The sequence below is a fragment of the Pelophylax lessonae genome, assembly GCF_965119305.1.
Source record: "Pelophylax lessonae genome assembly, chromosome: 3".
In the NCBI taxonomy this organism is placed as follows: domain Eukaryota; kingdom Metazoa; phylum Chordata; class Amphibia; order Anura; family Ranidae; genus Pelophylax; species Pelophylax lessonae.
Genome location: NC_138770.1, coordinates 685652508 through 685679267, shown reverse-complemented (window position 1 = coordinate 685679267; position 26760 = coordinate 685652508). Strand labels below are relative to the sequence as shown.

The following is a 26760-nucleotide window of genomic DNA, read 5'->3' as shown; positions in this document are numbered from 1 at the left end:
ATGAGAGGACAAGAGAGAGAGACACGAGAGGACAAGAGAGAGAGACACGAGAGGACAAGAGAGAGAGAGAGACACGAGAGGACAAGAGAGAGAGAGACACGAGAGGACAAGAGAGAGAGACACGAGAGGACAAGAGAGAGAGTGAGAGGACAAGAGAGAGAGAGAGAGGACAAGAGAGAGAGAGAGGACAAGAGAGAGAGACATGAGAGGACAAGAGAGAGAGTGAGAGGACAAGAGAGTGAGAGGACAAGAGAGAGAGAGACATGAGAGGACAAGAGAGAGAGACATGAGAGGACAAGAGAGAGAGAGAGGATTTATTTATCTGAAAAGCAACACAAAATAGTAAAAAGCAAATTTTTACCATTTAATTATTGTAATGGTGAAAAAATTGGCAAAATAAAAGGAAAAAATGCGAAACACCGCGTTCGGTATTCGGCCTTCGGCCAAGCATTTCATTATTATTCGGCTTCGGCCAAAAATTTCATTTCGGTGCATCCCTACATAAAATGGTAAAAAATAAATAAATAAAGAAACTACACCAGTGGCAGAACTATCAGGGTCCCAAAGAACGAAAGTGCAACTGGGCCCTGGCGTTCCACCACTGTGGGGTGCAAAACATGTGAAATGGTCCTGCTGCGGAAGTAAAAGGCTCCAGGATCAGTGAGCCCTAAACAAGGGGCCCGGCCGAGGGTAAGAGGGACCCTTCATGGTTTCCTGCACCGGGTCCTGAAGGTTCTAGTTATGCCTCTGATTAACCTGTTTGCTCTGTTGCCATTGGCACAGGAAGTAGGGAAATCTTCCTAATAGGGAAGAAGACAGAAATAAAAAATTGACTGAAGTTCCGACTGCTCCTCAAAAAAGGGGGCAGAGAGCTAAAATTACACTCTGCAGAGCTCAGTGAGGAGAGCTCTGAGAGCTGATTGGAGAGAAGGGAAACACCCCTCTTCACACAGGAACAGAGCTGAGGTTGTCAATATCAGGCTGTGTGCTGGAGCTCCTCCCCTGTCACTATTTATCTCTTGATGTCAGGAAAACTTATCAGAAGTGACTCATGCAGATAGCAGAGGACGGAGGCAGCAGAGAGAAATGACACTTAGTGCTCTGGACTGAGACAAGTACACACTATAGAGCAGTGATGGTGAACCTTGGCACCCCTGGTGTTGTGGAACTACATTTCACATGATGCTCATCTACAGTGCAGGAGCATCATGGGAAATGTAGTTCCAAAAAAATCTGGGGTGCCAAAGTTCCCCATCACTGCTATAGAGGGAAATGCTTTGTTCAGATTTCATATCTGAGGTTTACAAATACTTTAAAGAATTGAAAAAAACCAAACACCAGCTAGGTGCAGTCACTGAAAGCATAGGGAACATTTGGATTAGGATTTAGTTATATTTTCTACAACATTCCAGTGAAATTGATGTTCTATTTGTGCTCTTTTCAGTTAACCAGGAAAATGTGACAGGAAGACGCTCCGGATCCCAAGACAAGTCCATGGAGTGGTTCTCACACAGCGAGTAGATTTGGCCGCAGCGTGTGAAATAATGACGGTTACAGAATATTTATAGTAGATGTAGTAAAAGTTTGAATAGAAAAGTATTATTGGAAATTGGAATGGTTTTATTGTCACCAACACCCCCCCCCCCCCTCAGAGTATGAAGCAATCCTGAATTACAACCCATGTAAAGGCATATGGTGCGTGGGGGGTGAGAGAACCTGGATGGAGGAGAGTTACCTCTTCCCTTTCCTTCTGCCCCTCGTTTTCTCTCCCATCACCCCCCCATGTCCCTACCCCACTTAATCACTCCCCTCTCCCCTCATACTTACCCATTCCCTTGCTCCTCCATGCCCTAACCTACCTAATTACCCCCCTCTCCCATCATCCCCCTATACCCACCCATTCCATTGCCCCCCCATCCAACTCAATCCCCCCCTCTCCCTTCATCACCCCATACTTACCCATTCCCTTGCCACACCCCCAAAATCACTCCCCTCTCCCATCATCACCCCATACTTACCCATTCCCTCCCCCCCCATGCCCCTATCCCCCTCAATCTCCCCCCTCTGCTATCATCCCCCCATACCCACCCACTCCCTTCCCCGCCCCTTTTCCCTACCCCACACAATCACCCCCCTCTCCCATCATCACCCTATACTCACCCATTCCTTTGCCCCCCCCCCCTTTCCCCATCCCACTCAATCACCCTCCTCTGCCATCACTCCCCCCCATACCCAGCCATTCCCTTGCCCCTCTATGCCCTACCCTACTTAATCACCCCCATTTCTCATCATCCCCCTCCATATCCACCCATTCCCTTGCTCCTCTATTACCTACCCCACTCAAGCACCCCCTCTTCCATCACCCCCCCCCCCCCATTCCCTTGCCCCCCCATTGCCCTACCCCACATATTCCCTTGCTCTCATATACCCTACCCAATCACCCCCTCTCCCATCATCCCCCCATACCCACTCATTTCCTTGATCCCTTATGCCCCTATCCCATTTAATCGCCCCCCCTCGTATCTTCCCCACATGGCATCCCCAGTTTTTATAAAACACATACATTGGGAACAATGATCCCTCCAGTCATACCGCACCTCTAATCATACAATAGTTCTTACTGATGGGAATAACACAAGCTGAGTGCCGGGAACAACACAAGGTGAGGGCCCGGAATAACACAAGCTGAGGGCCCGGGAATAACATTTTATTACTCTGAAGACGTGGATGAAACGCTGCAATCTCCTATACTGGGCTGACTATTGGAGTCATATCCTTGTTTGCCAAAATGCTTTATTGTCAGTTTATGAATCTTCTTCTCCTGAATAAAGGCCGTACACAAAGTAGAAGTCATATATTTATTTGGGTCACTGTATGCTGCATATTGTAAAAAAACATGAAGCTATGTACACATAATAACAATACTAATATACATAATAAAGCCCTCCGCATCAGCTGGTATCTTCCGGATCGGTTGGTGGTGCCGGGATCAATTTCCTCAGGTGCACAAGAAAGGCTGGAAAATAAAGATCAATCCTGCTGAATGGTAATAATCATTCCTAGTGTCACAGCCAAACAATAACAGAGTTCCCAGCCAATCAATAACAGAGTTCCCAGCCAATCAATAACAAGAGTTCCCAGCCAATCAATAACAGAGTTCCCAGCCAATCAATAACAGAGTTCCCAGCCAATCAATAATAGAGTTCACAGCCAATCAATAATAGAGTTCACAGCCAATCAATAATAGAGTTCACAGCCAATCAATAAGAGTCATAGTTTGGTAATCTATGTAATGGGCACACATTGGGGGGATTAATGTTCCGCCTGACGCAGAGAGCGCCCCCTCATGTCCAATCTGGAGAGGAGGGCCAGGCATGGAAAGGACGCACCCGCTATCAGTTTTTATAACTACTTCCAGTCTGCCCTTTTCTGACACTTTTTGCTGACATGTAACAATCGGGATTTTTTACTGGAAGATTACTCAGAACCCCCAAACATTATATATACAGGGTTCGTACGTTCATGAAAAACCTGGAAAAGTTATGGAATTTAAAAATGGCAATTTCCAGGCCTGGATAAGTTTTGGAAAATAATTTAATCCACAAAGTTTTGGAAAAGTCATGGAAATTTGAGAGAAAGGCGCCACTCAGTGTAGCAGATGTAAATCATTTTACTGACACATTAAGAAATGACATGGAGGTGTAAGCGTTTATCTTCATAACTCGGCGTCCTTCCAGGTCCGCGGTGTTTCCATCCCTGAGGCTGGCCAACAGCCAGGAGAAGACACTAGGGGAGAACCAATCAGGGGACTCAGTCGGATCGAGGCAGCGGTGAAGCGCATACCTCACTGGAGGGTTGCATGAATGTGATAACGCGCGGGGGGAGCGATACCCGGTTTCGGAGCATGTGTGAATCGCTCCCCTGATTGGTTCTCCCCTAGTGTCATCTCCCGGGTGCTGGCCAGCCTCAGGGATGGAAACACCGAGGACCCGGGAGGACGCCGAGCTATGAAGTTAGACGCTTACCACCATGTACCGTATATACTCGAGTATAAGCCAACCCGAGTATAAGCCGAGGCCCCTACTTTTAGCACAAAAAGATGGGAAAAATCATTGACTCGAGTATAAGCCTAGGGTGAGAATGCAGGGCGGCGGGCATGGTACAGGAGAATGCAGGGTGACTGGCATGGTGCAGGAGAATGCAGGGTACTGGCATGGTGCAGGAGAATGCAGGGTACTGGCATGGTACAAGAGAATGCAGGGTACTGGCATGGTGCAAGAGAATGCAGGGTACTGGCATGGTGCAGGAGAATGCAGGGTACAGGAGAATGCAGGGTGACTGGCATGGTGCAGGAGAATGCAGGGTACTGGCATGGTGCAGGAGAATGCAGGGTACTGGCATGGTGCAGGAGAATGCAGGGTACTGGCATGGTGCAGGAGAATGCAGGGTACTGGCATGGTGCAGGAGAATGCAGGGCACTGGCATGGTGCAGGAGAATGCAGGGTACTGGCATGGTGCAGGAGAATGCAGGGCACTGGCATGGTGCAGGAGAATGCAGGGTACTGGCATGGTGCAGGAGAATGCAGGGTACTGGCATGGTGCAGGAGAATGCAGGGTACTGGCATGGTACAAGAGGATCCGGGGTTGTGGGCATACTACAGGAGATGCAGTGCTGTGGGCATGGTACAGGTGGACCATGCCCGCAGCACTGCATCCCTTGTAGTGTGCCCGCAGCCGTGCATAATGGCAGTTAGTGAAGCCGTTTCACTTACCTGTTCCAGAGGCGCCTTCATTTTAAAAATGGCGCTGCCCGGCGCCGACACGTCATTGCGCACGCGCCGCCTCCGCTCCTATAATTTCGGCTATTCCCGGCCTCTCCCGAGTGGCGGCGGCGCGTGCGCGGTGACATGTATGCGACGGACGGCGCCATTTTTAAAGCTTAAGCCCGTCGGAGCAGACTTTTTTTTCCTTGACTCGAGTATAAGCCGAGGGGGACGTTTTCAGCACAAAAAAATGTGCTGAAAATCTCGGCTTATACTCGAGTATATACGGTAAGTTTTTAATATGTGTTAATAAAATGATTTACATCTGCTACACTGAGTGGCGCCTTTCTCTCTTTTCTGCCTCTTCGTGGGATTGTTGCTTCGGCCTAACAAAGAGCCGCCCTCAATGTAAGCGCCACATTTGTGCATCTGTGCCATCCATACCAGTCCGGCTGCACCTTATCCATCATGGTTGCCTGAACTGAAGCTTTATCCCCTAACAGGAGCGCCCATCAAACCTTTTTCTTTCTCCAGTATATTCCAATATAGTGGATAAAATTGAATAAATTTAAATCGTTAACTTTCGCGCGATCCGTCGCGTGACGGTCTCTGCGTGGGGGGTAACCTTTTTTACAGTCTATGGGGGTAACGCAGTTTCAGCTAACGTTTAGTGTGCAGCAATGCCAGGGAAATGGGTGTAACGTGGATTTTCTTCTTATATAACATGTATACATAGACATTTCATGAAACATTAGGTCATGAATATTTACATGGAATTTTATTGGTAAAAACGTGTACGAATCCTGTATATATATTTTTTAACCTCTTCCAGCCCAAGGAGGTCATGTGACATCCTGGACTGTGAGTGGCGATATCGGGGTGACGGGTGCAGCTGCAGACATTCAGATATCATCTTCTGCAGCCGGCGATTCCTTGCACCGTAAAAACAATCATATCAGCAGTTCAGCCATTGGATCGCTCTTACAGGTGTCGGGAGGGACATTTCCCCCCTCCCCCTCCCCCCACCGCCCTCCGGTGCTTCTACCGGCTCACCCATGCGATCGGCAAGCCGGAGAATGAATCTGCCGGCGGCGAAAGTTCACCATAGAGAATACAGAGGACCAGATGGTCCCTGGAAGTCTCTATGACTCTGAGGGCGGGACACGACGTTATGACGTCACATCCGTCCTGGCAGTTGTAAACACCGCCATGTTTTCAGCTAGAAATCGGAAATCTTTCCAGCCTAGAGGAGAGATGTGAGGTCTTATAGACCCCAAACCTCTCCATAAAGAGGAGCTGTCATGTCCTATTCCTATTACATGGGATGGTTACATTACTTCTAATAGGAACAAAAGTGATAAAAAAAAAATGTAAAGGGAAAATGTAAAAATATTAAAAAAAAAAAAAAAAATGGAATTTTTGTAAAATCTTACCTGTAAAATTCCTTTCTCTGAGTCCTCCGACAGTCGCCGCCATCTTCATATTCGTCACAATGGGTATTAGTCCCTGCTTCGTAGGAGTAGCTAGGCAACAGAATATGTCAATATTAAAGGTTTTAACATATCCCACCCCCAGGTGGTCCCCTCAGACAATACCCTCCCATTTCCTGTATCCATTCCTCAGTTTCAGTGGAATAGCAGTAGAGAGTACATCAAACCCCAAAAGAGGGGCGGGGGCGGCGACTGTCGGAGGACTCAGAGAAAGGAATTTTACAGGTAAGATTTTACAAAAATTCAGTTTTCTCTTACGTCCTCCGACAGTCGCCGCCATCTTCATATTCGTCACAATGGGGACGTCCCAAAGCAGTGCAAACATGAGGGGTGGGAAACGCAGTCGCGCCTAAAGGCAACGCCGTCTCCTCATCAGAGAAAGGAACCTTACCAAAGGAAGGAACCCAGCTGGGTAACCTGAAAAACTTGCTCAACAGGAGCAACAACCCAGGAAAAACAAATAACCCAGGGATGAAAACAAATCCCGGACAAATAAAGGGTCCAAAAACAAGGGCCCTTACGGAACTGCCGCACTAAGAACCTTGCGGCCAAAGGAAGCATCTGCCGATGCCTGAACATCCATTCTGTAGAATTTTGTGAAAATGTGTACAGTCGACCAAGTCGCCGCCCTACACACCTGGGCCACAGAAGCCCCATGACGACAGGCCCAAGACGCACTCAGCGATCTGGTAGAGTGCGCCTTCACAGGCACAGGGGGAACTTTCCCCTTCAAAGCATATGCCTGTTCAATGGTCTGTCTGATCCATTTGGCGATGGCGGAACCCGACGCCGCCATGCCCTTCCGAGGACCTTCCGGAAGTACAAACAAGGAATCCGGCTTGCGAAAAGACTCAGTCGATTTTAGGTAAACCCAAATCGCCCGAACAACATCCAAGGATTGTAACTGTACCTCCTTCGGATGCTTAGACAATGCCCTCATGGAGATGAAAAAACCGAAACGCACTTCGGAAGAAAAGAAGGGTTAGGTCGTAAGACCACCTTATCCAAGTGAACGACCAGGTCAAAAATGCGACCTCCTCGGACAGCATAGACAAAGAGATCTCCCTGATCTGTTCAAAAGGAGCACGTTGTAACACGGACAGAACAAGGTTCAAGTCCCAAGGAGGTAAAGGATCCCTCCTCGGAGGGACCAGATGTCGCACCCCTTGGACAAAGATGCTAACCAAGGGGTTAGATGCCACAGGACGTTGAAAAAGAACGGCCAGCGCAGACACCTGACCCTTGATTGTAGCCAGCGCCAAACGCTGGTCGACACCCGTCTGAAGGAAGGACAACACTCTAGACACCGAGAAGGTGCGAGGTGAGACCCTCCTGGACTCACACCAGGCAAAATAAGCCTTCCAAGTACGGTAATAGACCTTCCCCGAGGAAGATTTCCTCGCGTTGATCAAAGTGTGAATGACCTCAGGAGAGAGACCTCTATCCTTCAGGATTTCCGTTTCAACAGCCAGGCCGTCAAAGCCAGCGACTGTAAAGCAGGATGGAAGATCGGTCCTTGAGACAGAAGATCTTCTCGAAGAGGCAGACGCCATGGAGCGTCGATCGCCAGATTTACGAGATCTGCGTACCAGGACCGGCAAGGCCAGTCCGGTGCCACCAGAATCACTGTGTTTTATTCCGAGTGCAACCTGCAAAGGAACCTGGACAGCAATTAAAGCGGTGGAAACGCATACATCAGTCGGTACTGATGCCACGGGACTACCAACGCGTCCGACGCGTCTGCCCGAGGATCGCGCGTCCTTGCCACGAATCTTCTCACCTTGTTGTTCAAACAAGACGCGAACAGGTCGACCTCCGGAAGACCCCACTTCTCGCACAACATCTGGAAGACATCCGGGTGGAGGGACCATTCCCCCTGGTCCAGGGTCTGGCGGCTCAGATAATCCGCCTGCCAGTCCTCCACCCCCGGAATGTGAACCGCCGACATTGCCGGGACGTGTGTCTCGGCCCAAGACAGAATGTCGGCCACTTCCCGAGCCGCTCGGGCACTCCTGGTGCCCCCTTGGTGCTTGATGTAAGCCACCGCCGTGGCATAGTCCATCTGCACCCGAACCGGGTAGCCCTGCAGCCTGTCCGTCCAACGACGGAGGCAGAGATTTATCACTCGCAATTCCAGAATATCGATCGGAAGGGAGGATTCCTCCTCCGACCAAGTTCCCTGGGCAGACAGAATGCCCAGAACACCGCCCCAGCCCGACAGGCTGGCATCCGCGGTGATCACCGTCCATGAAAGAGGAAGAAAAGACTTGCCCCCCGACACCGCCGGGGACTGGAGCCACCACAGAAGATCCCTTCCGGTGCGATGACTCAAGGAAATCTGGAGATCCAGAGACTGTGGTCGCCCGTCCCACCTGGATAGGATCTCCGCTTGGAGACCCCGCGTGTGAAACTGGGCGAAGGGAATCGCCTCGAAAACCGAGACCATCAATCCCAGACACCGCATGCACGCCCGGAGAGGCGAGCACGGAGCGTCCCTGAGGGACCTGACTTCTTTCTGAAGAGTCCTGAGTTTGTCGTCCGGTAGGAAGACCTTCGCCTGGACCGAGTCCAGGACCATTCCCAGGTAGGGAAGACGAACCGACGGACACAGCGTCGACTTTGGAACGTTTATCGTCCAACCAAACTCCTGCCGAGTCTGCATCGTAGTGGACAGGGCCTCCACCAGACCCTGGCTGGTCGCAGACCTAACTAGAATGTCGTCCAGATACCCCAGGACAGAGATGCCCTGGGCTCTCAACAAAGCCAGAACCGGTGCAAGCACCTTGGTGAACACTCGTGGGGCTGAGGCGAGACCAAAAGGTAACGCCACGAATTGGTAGTGATCCTCCGCAATGGCGAATTGAAGGTACCTCTGGCGACCCTCGAAAATCGGGATGTGAAGGTACGCATCCTTCAAGTCGATGGAAGTCATGAACTCCCCTGGAACCAGGGCAGCCACCACCGACCGCAGTGATTCCATGCGGAACTTGCAAACCCGCACAAAGCGGGTCAGGGCCTACAAATCCAGGATCGGACGAACCTCGCCCTCCTTTCTGGGCACAGTGAATAGATTGGAATAGAACCCCCGAAATCTGTCCTGGTGAGGCACCGGGACCACCACTCCCTGAGCCCTCAGACCCCGCACCGCCAGGTGCAGATCCCGCAAACGCTCCGGAGACAGTTGAAGATTTGAGGGAAAAAATCTGCTCTCCGTAGAGAGAAAACTCGATCTTGTAGCCAGACCGAACGATTTCCTGAACCCACCTGTCCCGAACCCGGGCCAGCCAGGGTTGAAGAAAACCGAGCAAGCGTCCCCCCACCCCAGAACTGGGTGAGGGCGCCCCTTCAGGCCGCATTGTTATGGCAGTGGGTCCGGACTGGCCGGACTTCTGCTTACCTGACCACGGCTTCTTTTGGGAGCCTTGACCCTTGAAGGGCTTGCCCTTATAGTGCGACCGAAAGGCACGAAAGGACCCCTGAGAGTGCCGAAAAGAAGCATGCTTCTTACCTTGAGCAGCCTTAGCCTTGCGGGAGTGGGGCAGGAGCGTCCCCTTCGCCACCCGTGACCCCCTTTATCAGCGTATCCAAAGATTCGCCAAAAAGGCGAGACCCATCATAAGGCAGATTGGCTAAGGTTTTCGCGCGAAGAGTGGTCCACAGACCAACACTTCAACCAAACCAAGCGGCGAGACAACACCGCCACACTGTGTACACGTGCAGCCAACGGTACCATATCCAAGTCCGCATCACACAGATACATGACACCCTGATGGATTTGATCCACCATATCCAAAGTCGCCGGGGAGGCAGATTCAGCCACCAGGACGCGCCTAAGCACCTGCGTCCAATTCGCGACAGCCTGGGCTGTCATAAGTGAAGCAAATAAAGCTTTCAGCATAGACCCGGTAACAGAGTAAGTATGGCGGGCAAGAGACTCCAATCTCCTGTCCGTGGCATCCCGGAACACCGGGGCATCCTCTGAGGGAACCGCAGTGGACTTCTTCAAAACCGACACCGCGTGATCCACCGGAGGTGGCACACACCAACGTTCAGCAGTAGCGGGTGTGAAGGGATAACGCAGCCTGAACCTACTCGGTACAGCAAAAGGCTTGCGTATATAGCGCCATTGTTCCTTAACAGCGCGCTGAAAATCATCCTAGCAGGGGAAAACCTGCGATGACTTGCGCCTCTTTTGTGTCCCAAAAGCTGCCAGAGCAGCAGGAGGACATGGTTCACCTTGTAAATGCAGCTCTTGCTTGATAGAAGCAATCAATTCATCCATGAGAGCAAGCTCTTCAGACGAGCCAGGGGGAGAATCATCCACACCTTCTACCTCAGCCTCCACCTCGGACCCCACAAGATCCAGGGAGGAATGGGACCCCGATAAGGAGACCCCAGCCATAGCAGCCCCACCACCATCATCCTCTGAGTCAGCATTTGCACCTGAGCAGCAATATTAGCCACAACCGCAGCCAAATACCCCCCCTGGGGGGGAGACAGCAGACCCTTGTGAACCCGCCAAGTGGTATGAAATTTGCTTTCCTGAGAATCCATTGCCCCCAGAACAGACCGGAAAATAAAGGGTTAACAGCCCCTACAACAAGCGCGGCGAGCGCTGCCCACCACCACACACACTAGCACAATCGAGACCCCCACAGGGATAAAGGCTAAACTTAGGCAAGGACACAGGGATAGATAGGATAAAACCTGCAAAGACCACTGCTGCTGCTCCGATCGGTGCGCCCAGGGAGAAGGATGAGATGTAATACAGGGCGCTTCTGTGCAAGCCTATGGAAGGCTACAAGAAAATGACCGTCAGCAGTGTTACCATGCGCCCGGAGCGAGCGCTGTCAAAATGGCGTCGTTTGGCGCCGAAAACTCCGCTCCCTCACCTCAGTGAAATGCACAGTAAACATGGCAGTCTTAGAAATGTGCCCCAACACGATACATGCATGTTATACACAGTCTGACACACAGATCCAGTCTGACACAGAAGTGCAGCACAGCCCCCCTCCTTGCAGCCCACAGCATGCAGCCAGAGAGATAGGGAACATTTACAGTGTGACAGAGGCAGGGTAACACAGTCCCAGACTGACACCCCCCAGACAGACAGGTCCCCACATAGATTACACTTACCTCATAGGTGGCGTGGGGAACCCGCACAGGCGAACAAGCCACTGTACATGAGACAGGGAGAGTCGCATCCAGGACGCAGCAAAGGTGGGTTAAGAAACCGCACAGCGTCCAGTGAGGTAGCCACCTCACCATAGCATCCCTGCACCGAACAGGGATGGGTCGTTCAGAACGTCAGGAGCAGTACCTGACTGAACGCTCGATGGCGGGCTGAGAAGCCACTGACCCACAACCTGCGAACAGGGGGGTCAGCCCGAGACGCAGCCCGCATGATCCTCTTCATCAGAAGAACTAAACTAATGCTGGTAAAAATAACAGCTAGGTAAAGAAAGAGAAAAAAACTCAAAATAAAATCAAAAAAGAAGAAAAAGGCTGAGACAAAAGCCCCAGCATATAGACATCCAGCTACTCCTGACAAGCTAGACATTGAAACTGAGGAATGGATACAGGAAATGGGAGGGTATTGTCTGAGGGGACCACCCCCTGGGGGTGGGATATGTTAAAACCTTTAATATTGACATATTCTGTTGCCTAGCTACTCCTACGAAGCAGGGACTAATACCCATTGAGACGAATATGAAGATGGCGGCGACTGTCGGAGGACGTAAGAGAAAATGCATCTATACGTTGCGCCCACATATGTAAACCGCGTTCAAACCGCACATGTGAGATATCGCTGCGAATGTTAGAGCGACAGCAATAATTCTTCTCTGTAACTCTAAATGGGCAACTTGTAAAAATGTTTAAAGCGTCACCAATGGAGATTTTAAGGTACTGAAGTTTGGCGCCATTCCACGAGTGTGCGCAATTTTAAAGCGTGACATGTTAGGTATCTATTTACTCAGCGTATCATTATCTTTCATATTATATAGAATATAAACATCCCTTGTGACAGTAATAGGCAGTGACAGCTCCTCTTTATGGAGAGATCGGGGGAGGGGGGATGTGACAGTAATAGGCAGTGACAGCTCCTCTTTATGGAGAGATCGGGGGAGGGGGATGTGACAGTAATAGGCAGTGACAGCTCCTCTTTATGGAGAGATCGGGGGGGGGAATGTGACAGTAATAGGCAGTGACAGGTACTCTTTATGGAGAGATCGGGGGGGGGGGGGGGGATGTGACAGTGACAGCTCCTCTTTATGGAGAGATGGGGGGGGGGGGGAGGGGGGAATGTGACAGTAATAGGCAGTGACAGCTCCTCTTTATGGAGAGATCGGGGCTCTATAAGACCCCAAATTCCTCCTCTGCACCTAAAAGCAATAGAAAAAGCGAAGATCCGTGTTTTCTGAATGTTTTGGATTTTCAGAAAGTGTCGGCGATGATTTCTGAGTACCCTGGAAGGGATGTCATCACTTCTGGGTTACTAGAATGAACAGCCAATCACGGCTTTGCTTGGCTGTCTTGCCAGCTGGCGGACGTGCCGGCTGGTCGCTCAGGTATCCCGGCGGGACGGGAGAGCCCAGGAGAGCTGCGGAAGGTGGGGGGGGACATCCCCTCCCAACAACCCCTCCCACTGCTTGTAAAAGCAATCAAGCGGCTGCTGAGTCGCAGCAGTTGCTATTAGAAGCGTCGGCTGGTACAGAGCTTCTTGAAAACATCACAGCCCCCGGCCTCACTACCCCTCTCAAGTACCGATGCAAGCAGTGGGCGGACTCTTGGGAGGAGTTATGCAAATATCAAAATGCCTTAATGGATGGGTGTCAGTCTGGAGGAGTTGGCGTTCCTAGGCAGGCTGTATTTGTAAAGGGAACACCCACATTTGATGCGGAGTCTCCATTAATGAAGAAACGGAAATCGCATGAATGAAAGGGGCGGGGCCAGGGACAGTCAGGCTGAGAAGGAAAGAGTTAGATGATGCTGGATGTCCTCCAGGCAGGAAATGAGGCGCAGCTCTATCTGACTTGCTGTGAGAAGCTCACAGTGTGCGGTGAAATCAGAGGAAGCCGTTTCAGTCCAGGAGAGAAGCCGCTACAGCTGTGCAAGACTGAAGGAGGAGGAGCCAATACACCTGTGCAAGACTGAAGGGGGAGGAGCTGCTACACCTGTGCAAGACTGGAGGGGGGAGGAGCCACCACACCTGTGCAAGACTGGAGAGGGGAGGAGCCAATACATCTGTGCAAGACTGAAGGGGGAGGAGCTGGTACACCTAAGCAAGACTGAAGGGGGAGGAGCCGGTACACCTAAGCAAGACTGAAGGGGGAGGAGCCGGTACACCTGTGCAAGACTGAAGGGGGAGGAGCCAGTACACCTTTGCAAGATGGAAGGGGGAGGAGCAGATACACCTGTGCAAGATGGAAGGGGGTGGGGCCGATACACCTTTGCAAGACTGAAGGGGGAGGAGTCGGTACACCTGTGCAAGACTGAAGGGGGAGGAGCCGGTACACCTGTGCAAGACTGAAGGGGGAGGAGCCGGTACACCTGTGCAAGACTGAAGGGGGAGGAGCTGGTACACCTGTGCAAGATGAAAGAGGGGGAGGAGCCGATACACATGTGCAAGGCTGAAGGAGGGGCCGGAGATCAGAATAAAAGCGTATTCCCAGTTTTAGTATTTTAGTAATTTCCTGTAAATCAGAGAGATTTCTTCCACTCGGTGTATATCATTCTACAGAGACTCAGCTACTGATAGTGGGGGGGCCATTTATAAAGGTAGAAAACAAGCAATTAACTGCTCCCAATAGCAACCAATGAGAGGGCGGCACAAGCGAGGAAAGGAAAGCAGACATTTGGTTGGTTGCTATGGGCAACAGAGCCATCTTTTCTTTCATGTTCTTCTTAGTCTTATAAACAGTATGTCCTCTACTTACCTGTGTGTCCCGTCTGCCAAGGGAGGGGCCGAGCAATATAAGGCACTTCTCCAAATGCCTCTGATCCTGCTGGGCATTCATCGCCCCCTACAGGAAGAAAAGGAAAATACTGCATGAAAGTTACAATCAAACTAGAATTTATTTAACCGCTTGTCTACCGGGCACTCCCCTCCCCCTTCCTGCCTTCCTTTCAGCGCTGTCACACTCTAAATGACAATTGCACGGTCATGCAACACTGCACCCATATGACATTTTTATAATTTCTGTGATATAGCGGGAGCTTTCTTTTTGGTGGTATTTAATCACCACGGGGGGGGGGGGGGTTATTTTTTGCTAAACAAAAGGAAAAATATGTAAAACTTTGAAAAAAATAAAAAAGCAAAAAAAAAAAAAAGTTTCATATTTGTAAAAATGTTGTAAATAAGTAATTTTTCTCCTTCACTGATGTGCGCTGATGAGGCTGCACTGATAAGCTACACTGATGGGCACTGATAAGGTGGCACTGATGAAATGGCACTAAAAGAATATCTTCTTTCTTATAACTCTATTGCTATTCAATTAATACCTTTTATATTCAATTATACAATACTGACCTTATGTACCGTATATTATGAAAGGCACTAATGAGGAGGCACTAATATGCACCACTGATGGGCACAGATAGGCGGCACTGACTGGCATCACTGCTGGGCACTGTTGGGGCTGCACTGATGATCAGAGCCATGATTATCTGTGCAGATCTCCCCTGTGAGGAAATGCCGCTGATCGCCTCTCCTTCTCACACGCTGTCAGTGTGAGGAGAGGAATGCAGATAACCGGCATTTCCTTCTCACATGTGATCAGATGTAATTGGACACAGCTGATCACATGGGTACAGAGCCTTGTCACCGGCTCTTTACCAAAATTATTGATGCGCTGTGTTCCAGAGACAGAGCGCTCCACCGATGGGTGCGCAAGCATGTCAAGAGTAGAATGACGTCGTCCCAGAACAAGAGAGCCACCCTGCACCCATCAATTCATAATATGGCGGGCATGGGGTGGTTAACCACTTTCCGCCCAGCGTATTGTAATATGATGGCTGGGCGGGGAATTCCTTGTTCTGGTTGGACATCACATGACGTCCTCCCGAAACTCGTCCCACGGCACGATCTGTGACCGGCTGTGTCCACCAGACACAGCCCATGACTGATCAGTGTACCAGCTGGCTGCCGGTACCATGTTAGCGCTGTGACCAATCACAGCAGATCACATGACAATTGTACATAGTGGATGGCTTCCATACATGCTATTTATTGTGTACAATTGTGTTTCTAGCTGTGATTGGTCACACTGATCATATGGTACAGACAGGGCCAATCACAGCCCATCTGTACCATGTGATTAGCTGTGGCCAATCATAGCTAATCACAATAGTGGACACTGAATTAATTAGTTTCATTCAGTAAAAATGATGACAGGCTCCCGCTGTGAGCACATGCGCGTGCCCTAAACCCGAAAGTAGACAGCGACGTACGGGTACATCTCCTTGCCTACAGCAGCCGATTGGCCACACTACATTGCAGGCAGGGCGGGGGAGGGGGGGGGGGGCGACAAGCGGATATAAGTCAGTGACCCTTTGCTGTGATTTAGGGAATATGTGCCCTGCTGGTACCCTGTAGTATCTTACCATCACTTTCATCATCATTCTCTTTTTCCTCTCCATGAAGCTGTTCCAGTGTTTGAGGCTCCACCCTCTTGGAAAGTTTTCCATCTTTGCCTACAGATGGCGCCACCAGCCAGTCTGTGACACCGACCTCTATTATCTTTTCACACATCAGGGGAAGCTTACAGCACCGAATCCCCTCCAGGAGGTCAATAACCTGCGTGATACTTATATGGACACAACGCAGAGCAGAAAATGAATCCCAGGAGATGTCATGTTGTTTTCAGACAATACAAAAGTAAGACATTGTAGATAAAGCTGAACTCCGGGATCCCTGACTTTTCCCCTTCATCTCCCTTTCCATATACCCCGCACATCCCCCGATACGTATCCCGGGCTCCACTCACCCATCTGTGGGCCCGGGACTGGCATAGTGGGTGCCACCGGGAAGAGGGGAGGGAGGAGACACGTCCGCTCTCCTCCCCTTCTTATTGCTGACCCGGAAAGGACGGGTGTGACATCACTTCCGGGTCCCCGATGACAGTGACATCACTTCTGGGTCCCTCGGTGACACATTGACATCACTTCCGGGTCCCTCGGTGACAGTGACATCACTTCCGGGTCCCCCAATGACAGTGACATCACTTCCGGGACCTTCGGTGAAAGTTAAATCACTTACGGGTCCCCAATGACAGTTACATCACTTCCGGGTCCCCGATGACAGTTACATCACTTCCGGGTCCCCAATGACAGTTACATCACTTCCGAGTCCCCACTGACAGTGACATCACTTCCGGGTCCGTCTGTGAAAGTGACATCACTTCCAGATCCCCACTGACAGTGACATCACTTCCGGGTCCCCACTGACAGTGACATCACTTCCGGGTCCCCCACTGACAGTGACATCACTTCCGGGTCCCCCACTGACAGTGACATCACTTCCGGGTCCCCCACTGACAGTGACATCACTTCCGGCCCCCCCCCCCAGTGACAGTGACATCACTTCCGGCCCCCCCCAGTGACAGTGACATCACTTCCGGGTCCCCAGTGACAGTGACATCACTTCCGGGTCCCCAGAGACAGTGACATTACTTCCGGGTCCCCAATGACAGTTTTCTTGCTCATCATGGCCAGGAAAGAATGTATTGTGATGTGATCTGCATTGTATTACATTCAGTGGAGCACAGGGGAGACATGCGGGGTCTCTTACACCCTGGAAAAAAAATGTTAAGTAAAAACAAAAAAATGTATAGTGAGCACGGACTGAAAGCATTACATCCCGTAGAGCTCACTGAGAGGAGGCGGGGCGGAGCGTGGACTCAAAGCAATACAGCTGGTGCCGGTCTGGAAATAACGCGAGATTTCGTCACTAGGTGATTCGCAAGGGCTGCTGGGATACATGACGCCGCTAGGAGCCCTTGCGAATCACCTAGTGATGTAATCGCCTATAGGCGGTCGGACCCGGAAGTGCGGATGAATAAAGAAGAAAAAAGGTATTTCTTTGCAAAAAAAAGTAAAATAGTTTACATTGGTAAAAGCATTTTTAAAGGGGATTACCTACATCTCAACTTATTAAAATGGGTGGAACTCCGCTTTAAGTTGTGCCAACCTGAAGATTTTTCTTCTCTGTTATACAGAATAATAAAGAAGATACTGCTGGCTGGTACTGCTGGTGGGTACTGATAGCTGGTATTGCTGGTTAGTACTGATAGCTGGTACTGCTGGTGGGTACTGATAGCTGGTACTGCTGGTGGGTACTGATAGCTGGTACTGCTGGTTAGTACTGATAGCTGGTACTGCTGGTTGGTACTGATAGCTGGTACTGCTGGTGGGTACTGATAGCTGGTAATGCTGGTGGGTACTGCTGGCGGGTACTGATAGCTGGTACTGCTGGTTAGTACTGATAGCTGGTACTGCTGGTCGGTACTGATAGCTGGTACTGCTGGTCAGTACTGATAGCTGGTACTGCTGACTTGTACTGCTGGTGGGTACTGATGGCGGGTACTACTGGTTAGTACCGCTGGCTGGTACTGCTGGTGGGTACTGCTGGTGAGAAATGCTGGCTCCTCTGAGACACATCAACCCCGGAGTGTGAGTAGCGGTCCTGGAGGAAGCATGCAGAGCCGATGTTTCCTGTATCTCTCCTCTCACAGGCGGGGGTGGGGTACATTTGATATCACTCCGCCTGTGACAGGACGGAGCCGGAACTATACAGGAAGCATTGGCTCTGTTCTGACTCGGGAATACGATGACAGCCGGGCAGCCGGCCAATCGCACGGCACTTGCGGGTGTCAGGGAGCTGCAGCCCAAATGTGGGAGACTTGGGATGTCTGCCCTGACAAAAGTGCACTTTGGGTATCAAGGGGCAAAGGGGAAGGTGCTCAAGCTTCGCCCCCCGCATGTGCCTGGCTCCTGGAAGTGTCAGATTCCGAAGACACTTCCATCTGTTTTTCTTTACAGCAGAGATCAGAGGTGCTGGCGGCAGGAGGAGACGTGAGCGCCATCTTCTTTGCAGGGAGGACTTGTTTTTTTTTTTACACACTGTATGTATTGCTCTTGCTGACCTCCTAAAAAACGCTCCTCACCTGGCTATCTATCTCCACAAGAAGTGAGTGAAATCAGATCTCCCTATCCATACATTCTCTGTGCCAATGACTCAGAAAGCATTGAAGCCAAAGGATGAGTATAACATAGGCAAGAAAGAGGGGCTGATTGATGAGATGTTATGTCTGCATGTTTCAGAAGTAACATAAAACCTTCATGGACTTACTTAGCGATGTACGCGGCACACACGGCTCCCGGCTTGAGGTTCCCCATTATTACTGGAAGAGCCACTTGTGGGTTCAACATGTCCAGTGCAGCCTACAGAAAAGACAAGGAATAGAGCAGCTTAGGGAAGTCACAAATCATCAAAATGAAAGAGTTCAGCCTGCCCCCCCCCCCAACACCGACGTCATTTCAGACGAAACATGTAGGACGTTGCTATGACGTGACGTCATCACGCATGCCTGCCAACCGGAGCCTAGGCGCGGGTATTTCAGCCTGCTACACTGGAAGGTGTAATTATTTGGTATGTGTGGCTGTAGAGCCGGTTTTTAGCTTGCTATATGCATTGTTGCTGTGCCCATTCACATAGATTTATATAAACTGCTGTGTCTAAGTCCTGTTTAATACATTTATATTTTTTACACACTTCACTATGGGCAGGCATCATTTTTATTTTTTGGCAACCATCTAATGCTGGCGGAGAGATCCGGATGGAGGACGCACCTTATGCCTGGAAAACCGAAAACTACGGAATAAGCGCTATCTGACCGTTTATAATTCAATCGCTTAGTGACCGCCCCATGCAGATATACTGCAGCATTTTGTTTATTGCGCAAAAGATAAAAATCGCAGAGGTGATCAAATACCACCAAAAGAAATCTCTATTTCTGGAAAAAAAATGAGATAATTTTTTTTTGGGTACAGCGTCGCACGACCGCGTGATTGTCAGTTAAAGCAACGCAGTGCTGAATCGAAAAAAATGGCCTGGTCATAGTTACATAGTAGGTGAGGTTGAATAAAGACAATAGTCCATCCAGTTCAACCTGTGTAGGTGTGTGTGACTGTAATCATCTAACATAGCCCTCAATCTCCTGATCCTTGAGATGTAAGTCTAAGAGTCTTTTGAAAGTCACCATACTACCCGCAGAAACCACCTCTTGTGGTAGACAATTCCACAATCTTGTTGCCCTAACAGTAAAGAACCCCCCGCGTTGCCTGAGGTTAAAACGCTTCTCCTCTAATCGCATTGTATGTCCTCGAGTCCTCATGCAATTCCTTCGAATGAACAGCTTTTCTTCTAAGCTGGGATCCCCATTAAGATATTTATAAATTGCTATCATGTCCCCTCTCAGACGTCTTTTCTCCAGGGAAAATAAATCGAGCGATTGCAGCCGCTCTTCATAGGTAAGGTCCTCCAACCCCCTAATCAGTTTAGTTGCCCTTCTCTGGACTTTCTCCAGCTCCAACACATCCCTCCTGAGGACTGGCGACCAGAACTGGACAGAATACTCCAGATGCGGTCGGACCAGAGTTTTATAAAGTGGAAGGATTATAGTCTTATCTCTGGAATACATCCCTTTCTTTATGCATGCTAATATTCTGTTGGCTTTGGAAGCTGCCGCTTGGCATTGCATGCTGTTGCCTAATCTATCATCAACCAAGACTCCCAGATCTTTCTCCATTTTTGATTCCCCCAAGGGTTCCCCTCCTAACGTGTATTGTGCTTTTATGTTTTTGGTCCCCAAGTGCAAAACCTTACACTTCTCCACATTAAACCTCATTTGCCATGTCGTTGCCCACTCCGTAATTTTGTCCAGGAGGGTAAATCTTCCAGGGGGAGGAAGTGGGTTGAGAGCTATGTGTTGTTTACCTACACAGAGCTCTCTTCTGTCATTGGCTCATGCGATGGGCGGGTTCCAGACATAAATCATTGGCTGGGATCCGCTGATTGGCTTGTGCTGAGGTGAATGGTAGCGCAGCGGGGGGCGCGTGCCCCCTACCCGGGAGTGCTGGGTCATACACATGTACATGATTCAGTGCAGCGGAGCCGCTCTGCCGTGATTGGCGGTCGGCAAGAAATAAAAATAAATGTCCGCCCACATTTCTGTGATTGGTGGAAGTTTTCTAAGCTGATTAGTGTGGAGAGAATGTGACACTCACCGCATCAAAGGCCACCGATTTAATGTCAGGAAAGGCGTCTGTGATACTCTTGTTGATGAAACGCACATTATCCGGCCACGCCCGACCGCTGCGAATCTGCCACGCCTTCCTCCAATAGGAAAAGTTCCTCTTTGCGACTTCATGGTGGTCGGCACGCACTTCGAAGCTGTACACGGCGCCGTCCAATCCCACTGGGGGGCGTCACCATGAGAAGATATATAAGAGAACAGAGAGATCATTATCTTCCCAGACACAGGAGAGCAAAGTGAGATCTACAACAGGGGATCTACAATGGGGGGGGGATCTACAATGAGGGATCTACAATGGGGGGGGTCTACAATGAGGGGGGATATACAACAGGGAATCTACAATGGGGGGGGATCTACAATGAGGGGATCTACAATGGGGGGGTCTACAATGGGGGGGGATATACAACAGGGGATCTACAATGGGGATCTACATGGGGGGGGATATACAACGGTGGATCTACAACAAGGGGGTCTACAATAGAGGGATCTAAAATGGGGGGTGTCTACAATGGGGGCGATCTACAACGGGGGATCAAATCTACAATGGGGGATGTGCAAAATCCACACACAGAAAGGTAATGAGGTCCTTACCTTCCCTACCAGGACTGTTTTTGCAAACACTTTAACCCCTTCAATACCAGGCACCCCCCCCCCTTCCCAATAATGGTCATAAAGTAAATTTTCTCCTTTATGATGAACACGGGTGAGGCTGCATTGGTGGGGGCTGCACTGGTGGGCACTGATAAGGCTGCACTGGTGGGCACTGATAAGGCTGTACTGGTGGGCACTGATAAGGCTGCACTGGTGGGCACTGATAAGGCTGCACTGGTGGGCACTGATGAGGCTGCACTGGTGGGCACTGATGAGGCTGCACTGACAGACACTGATGAGGCTGCACTGGTGGGCACTGATGAGGCTGCACTGGTGGGCACTGATGAGGCTGCACTGGTGGGCACTGATGAGGCTGCAGTCAAGCACGGAGGTGGAAACATGATGCTTTGGGGCTGTCTCTCTGCTAAAGCTCCACAAATTTTTGGCATTTTTTTATTTTTTTTTTTAATAAAAAAAAACCAGCAGTGATAAATACCACCAAAAGAAAGCTCTATTTGTGTGAAAAAAAAGATAAAAATGTAATTTGGGTACAATGTTGTATGACCGCGCAATTGTCATTCAAAGTGTGACAGTGCAGAAAGTTGAGAATTGGCCTGGGCAGGAAGGGGGAGGGGAGTGCCTGGTAGGCAAGTGGTTAAAAAAAAATATATACTGACCCCTGACTCTTACATGACCCAAACACTAACCCTGACCGAGATCAAACCTTCATCCGGGGATTTTTTCATTATTTCATTCATTTTTTCTCTTTCTTTCTGCATGGAAACAGAAGGATACATTGTATCTTTCCTCTCCATTCACAGAGAGAGAAAAACACAGGGGCGGGCTTCATAGTGACTGCAGTAGCCAATCAGAGGCTATCACAGTGATCAGGTGACATGGAATCAGGAGATCCGGGTCCCGATCATTAATACGGGGCCCTCGGTGAGACCCCAGTCTCTGTGCTCAGAGCACCGCACAAAGGGAGATACATATATATATGCAGAAAAAGTATAAAATTGTAGCGCTTAAAGATGATAAAAAGTCCACATAATTAAAAGGAAAAGTCCTTTAAAATCAATAAGACAGTAGATAACCACGTGTAGATAAAAAATGGCGTTCACCAGTTCTCCCTCGGAAGATCACGTGACATAAAACCACCACCAAGAGAGGTATCTTAAATACCCTTACCAGATCTCACAATCTTATAGGCAGTATACGATATCAACAGACATAAGACTTGCTCCCAGCAGGTATCCGTGGTCAACCATATCTCATACGCTGATATTCCCCTGTGAACCTTTATCTCAAAAAGATACAAGAGGAGCCTCTCATAGTGAAATAGGTCCTGAATAATCTTTTATTTAGCATAAATCGTAATAAATTGCACTCACATTTATGCAGTGACAGCAACGTTGAGTATATCCACATGTAGTTGTTTCAAACCGAAAAGATGGCCGCCGTCGTCCTCCACTGCGCATGCGTCCGCCTCCACCAATGGGGACTCCCGACGTACGTTTCGTCATACGTAATGACGTTGTCAGGGGCGACGTATTGACGTATACTGCCTATAAGATTGTGAGATCTGGTAAGGGTATTTAGGATACCTCTCTTGGTGGTGGTTTTATGTCACGTGATCTTCCGAGGGAGAACTGGTGAACGCCATTTTTTATCTACACGTGGTTATCTACTGTCTTATTGATTTTAAAGGACTTTTCCTTTTAATTATGTGGACTTTTTATCATCTTTAAGCGCTACAATTTTATACTTTTTATGCTATGTGATTATTTCAGGATCTTTTTGTGTAGCTGCTTTTTATGTAATTTATTCAATTATCTGTAACATTTGATTGTTCGTTCAGTGGTGCATAGCGCAGCTGTTTTACACGTTTCTATATATATATATGCAGCCCCATGGGAAAAAGCCCACTTCCGTGAGGCGACATATACAGTATATATGTTACATCGGCATGAAGGGGTTAGGATTGGTGACAGAATAACAGCCAATCACATTCACCTGCACGAGACAAAAACAGGCTGAACGCTCCAGAACCGGAACCGGCTTCCAGGACAACATCCCCGGGACTGACGTCCATCACCATCATCATGGTGGCCATGTCCTGTTATAGGGAAGATTATGTTAGTAATGTAACAGACTGTGACACCCCAGAAAACCATCACCTTTATTCAGGAATCAGACACCGCCAGGTGACAGGGTCTCTTGAAAGATTGCCCCCCTCCCCCTCCTATACCCCCCTTTTCTGTGCTCACCTTAGGGCAGGAAGTGTGTTACGGGCAGGATCATCAGGTGGGCAGGGACCATAGCCTGGGAAAACACCCACGCTGGTTTTATATTGGGGGAACATTTGTGATTGGCTGGGAAGATCCAATGTTCCACCACCATTCAACTGACACACCAACCAACCAATCATCCATGGACAGTTTGGGATGGAAGCCAATTAGAGCACCTGAGGTAAGGCCATACAAACTCCATGCAGATGAGGCACCTGCACTCAAAGACCCAACGGCTGCATGGTCACACTAACCACCATATTGCCCATCTACTGACTCGCCTACCCACCATCCTACCCTGCTGGTCATCTACAGAACCTCGTAACCACTGTACTGTCCTACTGGTCATCTACTGACCCTCCTAACTACCATATTGCCCTGCTGGTCATCTACTGACCCTCCTAACTACCGTACTGTCCTGCTGCTGATCGACTGACCCTCCTAACCACCGTGCTGGTCATCTACTGACCCTCCTAACCTCCATACTGTCCTGCTGGTATTTTATTGACCTTCATAACCACCATACTGTCCTGCTGGTCATCCATTGACCCTCCTAACAATCCATACCGCCTTGCTGGTCATCTACTGACCCTCCTAAACACAATATTGTATATATATAAATAAAGCTGCGCTAACAAATGAAACAGTCCATGTGAATGTCCATAAATGAAAGGGAAAAATGATGACCCTTGTACAGGTACCGCTTACCAGATTCCAATCATTAAAGAGCCAAGAAATTAAAGGCAGAGTCTTCAAATGTGGAACACAGCAAGCTTCATAGGGCTCCGATGTAAATCTCCTCAGTGGTATATGAATAGAAGGAGAAAAACAACACCATAGTGTAAACCAGTAACAAAAATGGGAAAAAATGCGTTGTGACTTGTGCGGGTACCGCTTACCAGAAGTAGCAGATACTGTAGCCAAAATAATGGGAACCGAATCCACAGACCTCAGAAGGCAGCAACCCGTACCGTGGTGATGCAGGTGTCCAGGGATACGTTTAAATGAGGAAAAAAGAGGCAAACGCCATAGCGTAAAACCATAAAACAAACGATGATAACACCCAAATAGTGATAACTAAAAATCCAATAGTGGTGAATAGTGACAGCCACCACCGAAGAGGGTAGGTTCCCTTATAGACTGTACCAAGAAGTTTAAGCAGGTAGTGAGATAAACCGCTTACCAGATAGACTAGAAGGTAGACGTATAATAGAACCTAGAGGGCACCAGTGAGAATGGGTACTCTTACCAGCTCCAGATATTAATTGAGCGGGGGTTCAAAGTGACGCTGGACAACACTCCTGATAGCGCTCGTCAACCAGACTCAGGGAGGGATGCAGATATATCCGCTTTACCAAGAGCATAAAATGTTTTTGCAATTGTGCTTGTAGTCCTTTTAAAGTCCTTGTTCAGGTAAGTGTCCTTTCTGGAACAAACGATAATATCCCAGTTTTCATAGACCATCAGCCATGCTCCAATTTTCTTCCTGTAATGGAGACATCCACTTTTCTCCTTCTATTCATATACCACTGAGGAGATTTACATCGGAGCCCTATGAAGCTTGCTGTGTTCCACATTTGAAGACTCTGCCTTTAATTTCTTGGCTCTTTAATGATTGGAATCTGGTAAGCGGTACCTGTACAAGGGTCATCATTTTTCCCTTTCATTTATGGACATTCACATGGACTGTTTCATTTGTTAGCGCAGCTTTATTTATATATTTTCTTCTTGGGGTGTCAGTCGCACTTGAAGCTGCTGCTTTGCTTTTTTGAATTAGCGCAGTTGTTTTTTCTCCTTTATAAACACAATATTGCCCTGCTAGTCATCTACTGACCCTCCTAACCTTCCTACTGTCTTGCTGGTCATCCACTGACCATCCAAACCACCATATTGCCCTGCTGGTCAGCTACAGACCCTCCTAACTACCATACTGTCCTGCTGGTCTTTTATTGACCTTCATAACCAGAAAACTGTCCTGCTGGTCATCCATTGACCCTCCTAACCACCATACTGCCTGGCTAACAATCTACTGACCCTCCTAACCACCATACTGTCCTGCAGGGATTGATCCTCCTAACCACTTCAAAAATAATAATTTCCTTATCTCATTGGTATAAATTATCCCTCACAGATCTTCATTCCTCCATGGAGAGGTGTTGGCCCAGCTCCTCCATACCTTCGGATAGGCAATATTGGGCCCCCTCTTCATGTAGCTGACATATTCCTCCAATGAGGGTCTTCTGAAGAGGAGTTTGTGCCCGGTAGAAGTCTGGAGCCTCTGTCCTGGCAGTTTGCCCATTATGTCTTGGTTGTTGACGGCCCCCCAGTTACTGACGAGTTTGCCCTGAGGTTTCAGGAGGAACATCTTCTTGAAGACGGAATGGTGTTTCCTCTTGTACTCCGCCAGCAGGAGGTCCCCAGGACTGAACGGTGTCCCCTGCAGAGGTGAGAGGTCTCCATCTGTTTCTGGGGTGGGAAGGGGGGTGGGGGTCAGAGGGGGTGTTGGGGGTAGGGATGGAGAGGTCTTCTCTGTGGTCTCCTCACCATGTGGTTGGGCCAAATTCCCAAACTCTCCTCTCACCTCTTTACCCCATGGAGGTGCCGAAGCTCCAATGTCCTCCAGGTCTCCATGAAAGGGGCTTCCTGGAGATGATGGGGGTGGGGAGACATGGTGCAAGGGCCCCTCCCCTGGTGGACTGGAGAGTTCCCGCCCCCGCAGATCCTGGACCTCTTTACCCCGTGGAGGTGCTGAAGGTCCGGCGTCCTCCAGTCCAACATGGAAGGGGTTTTCTGTAGTGGATGGGAGAGCCGGGACCGGGTCTAAGGGCCCCTCACCTGGTGGACTGGAGAGGTCCCGCCCCCGCAGATCCTGGACCTCTTTACCCTGTTGAGGAACCGAAGCTCTGGCGTCCTCCAGTCCAACATGGAAGGCGTTTTCTGTATTGGATGGGAGAGTCGGGATCTCATCTAAGGGCCCCTCACCTGGTGGACTGGAGAGGTCCTGCCCCCGCAGATCCTGGACCTCTTTGGAGAGGAGCTCAGGGGGGATCATCCTACTGACCCTGTCCAGAGGAGACAGAGATCTGCCCCACGCTCTCCTGAGCAGCCAATCCCTGGCAGATCCTGTGGCCCCTGATCCCTCCTGGGCCCCCGGGGCATCCTCCCTGCCCCCTTCTCCGGGGCAGTCTGAGTGACTGAAAGCCGGGAGCACGCGGAGCCGGCAGGAGAGAAGAGAATCCGCACCGCCAGCAGAGGGCGGTGTACGGGAGAGCAGAGCGCGGCACAGCCGAGGAATCTTCCTCCCCGGGAACAT

General features: G+C 49.6%; 2 protein-coding genes across 2 annotated transcripts in view; one reads left to right on the top strand and one right to left on the bottom strand.

Annotated features, from left to right (window-relative positions):
• Window positions 1-1548, top strand: part of SPDYA (speedy/RINGO cell cycle regulator family member A) — a gene marked incomplete at its 5' end in the record, with an annotated part of 62177 nt that extends 60629 nt beyond the window's left edge. Inside the window, one exon of the mRNA XM_082249314.1 lies at window positions 1445-1548. Coding sequence (XP_082105440.1) covers window positions 1445-1521 — 77 coding nt within the window. The 3' untranslated portion in view covers window positions 1522-1548. The remainder of the gene's footprint in view (window positions 1-1444) is intronic.
• Window positions 1549-2901: 1353 nt separating this feature from the next.
• TRMT61B (tRNA methyltransferase 61B) lies at window positions 2902-26760 on the bottom strand (the record flags this gene model as incomplete). The annotated part of the gene is made up of 8 exons (XM_082249320.1): window positions 2902-3016; window positions 14191-14277; window positions 15857-16059; window positions 18603-18694; window positions 20540-20730; window positions 23173-23275; window positions 25624-26282; window positions 26430-26760. 8 exons carry the CDS (start codon window positions 26758-26760, stop codon window positions 2952-2954), a joined length of 1731 nt encoding a protein of 576 aa, XP_082105446.1. The 3' UTR covers window positions 2902-2951.